Below are 2,016 nucleotides of genomic sequence, written 5' to 3'. Positions count from 1 at the left end.
TGTGAGCCGCGCCGCCTGCCTCGGGGTTTCTCCAGCTTCTGCACTCAGGGCTGGCGTGTGCGTGCCGCTCAAAGCCCTTGGGCGTGGGCATCGGGGCCCAGGGGGAGGGTGGGGAGTGTGGGCATAGGCGTTACATGATGTCGAGCGCATCTGCACGTGTGTGCACGCACGTGTGAGTGTGTGTGTGCATGCTAAGCACACCATCAGGCTGGCATTTCTGGGTTCAGAGATGAAAACAGGCCGAGGCCTTGAAGAGACGCATCTACGCGGAGCAGCTGCATCAGGCAGCAGCTACCCCCCTGGTCAGCCCACATAGCCCATCAGCCAGGCCTGGCAGCCCTTCCCGGAACCCTAACGGCAGCTTCCTGGCAGGCACTCCAGATCCCACGCCCGTCCCACCCGAGGAAGACGCTGTCCCGCCCCAGCCTCCCCGGCTGAGCCGGGACACAGCCTCCAGCCCCGTCCAGACAGCCACCGCCGAGGAGCCAGAGCTGCTCAAGCCACAGCCCTCCCGGCGGCCCTGCTGAGGGTTGCCCAGCACCGAGGCCGAGGCCAGACACACCCACTCCCTCCTCACAGGCAGCGAGGGGCACAGAGCCGCAGTGCAGACTGGGCCGTGAAGCCACACTCCCACCCCATCCCTTTCTCGGTCATTCTCTCTCACACACACACACACACACACACACACACACACCTCCAGGACACACACTCAGACCCACACAGGACATACCTAGAAGCATGGCCACCCTGGAAGGAGGGGAAGAGGACACGTGATTCATGGAGATGCTGCGAGCACATGTGGCCGGTGAGCAACCCCGTGGACTGGTCTCTGATGTATCAGAACCCAACCACTCACCTCCCGCTCTCCAGCTGACCGTGCCGGGGAACAGTCCACTCTGCCCGGGCAGGCTCCACAGGAACGCTGCCCCCAACCCCCGCCTGGCTTCCCCACACCCACCTGTGCCCACAGGAGACAGCCACACACTCCCCCACTCAGCAAAGGCGCAACCACGCAGGGGCATCCATGGCCATGTTTGCATCAAGCCCCGCTGGCCCCTCCTCCACACCCAGTCCACGGGGCCAGGCAGCAGGAGCAGGCACTGCAACACCTTCCCCAGCGAGAGTGCCCGTTTCCTGTCTCCACCGGGAAACCAAGCCTCCTGCACGTGACCAGCTCCCCCGGCGCCCCCGGCACGGCCCCCGCTCTCCAACCCACACGGCCAACTCGCGTGTCCCAAAGCAAAGGCTGGACGTGAGTCCCCACCAACACTGCCCGCAGCCACGTGGGCTGGCTCCGGTCCTGTGGAGCCACCTTGATGTCTCTCTCACGCCCACGTCCAGTTGGTCAGCCAACCCTGTGGGCTGGTCTCCAAATATATCCAGAATCCAGCCACTCCACACCCCTTGGCGGCTGCCTCCGCATCTAGGCCACCATCTGTGGGTTCCAGCGGCGGCCGGGGGACCGGCAGAGCGCAGAGCCGCCCGCAGCCAGCGAGTGCGCTGGACCAGCGAGCTCAGGCCTGGGCACAGGCGGCCTCCAGGAGCTGCCCCAGGGCACACACGGGCAAACGCTGTGTTCCCGCCCGTGGTGGGCACGGCACTAGCTTACTTGGGCAGGGCAGGCAGGGGGAAGGAGGGGCCCAGAGAGCTGGACAGCCCCGGTGACGGTGACGGTGACAGCAGGAAGCTGGGTCCCAGACCCGCCCACGGAGCCAGGCGAGCCAGACTCACCCACAGCACAGAGGTCTGCAAAGCGGTCCTCGCCCTCCTCGGCGTGGATCAGGTCGTTGCGACTCTTCTTGGTGGCCGCCCGCTTCAGCACTGCTTTAAGCAAAGGGCAGAGGTAGGGACGCGTGAGCCGTGCGGGCGGCCTGCCTCAGCCCCGCAGAGGAGCCGCCGTCCTCCGGGCCTGGGGCCCTTCCACGTCCTGCCTGAGACGGAGGCAGGGGGACGCGGGATGACTGGTGCTCAAGCAAAGGGACCAAAGGTCTGAGGGTGGCTCCTGCTGTCCCTCCT

General features: G+C 66.1%; 1 protein-coding gene across 1 annotated transcript in view; it reads right to left on the bottom strand.

Annotated features, from left to right (window-relative positions):
- Positions 1–2,016, bottom strand: part of CACNA1B (calcium voltage-gated channel subunit alpha1 B) — a gene marked incomplete at its 3' end in the record, with an annotated part of 199,377 nt that overhangs the window by 84,268 nt on the left and 113,093 nt on the right. The window contains exon 9 of the mRNA XM_015572355.1: positions 1,732–1,821. Coding sequence (XP_015427841.1) covers positions 1,732–1,821 — 90 coding nt within the window. The remainder of the gene's footprint in view (positions 1–1,731; positions 1,822–2,016) is intronic.

This window comes from Myotis davidii, unplaced genomic scaffold (assembly GCF_000327345.1).
Source record: "Myotis davidii unplaced genomic scaffold, ASM32734v1 scaffold609, whole genome shotgun sequence".
Classification (NCBI taxonomy): Eukaryota; Metazoa; Chordata; class Mammalia; order Chiroptera; family Vespertilionidae; genus Myotis; species Myotis davidii.
The sequence above is the reverse complement of the archived record's forward strand: the minus strand, read 5'-3'. Positions and strand labels throughout refer to the sequence as shown.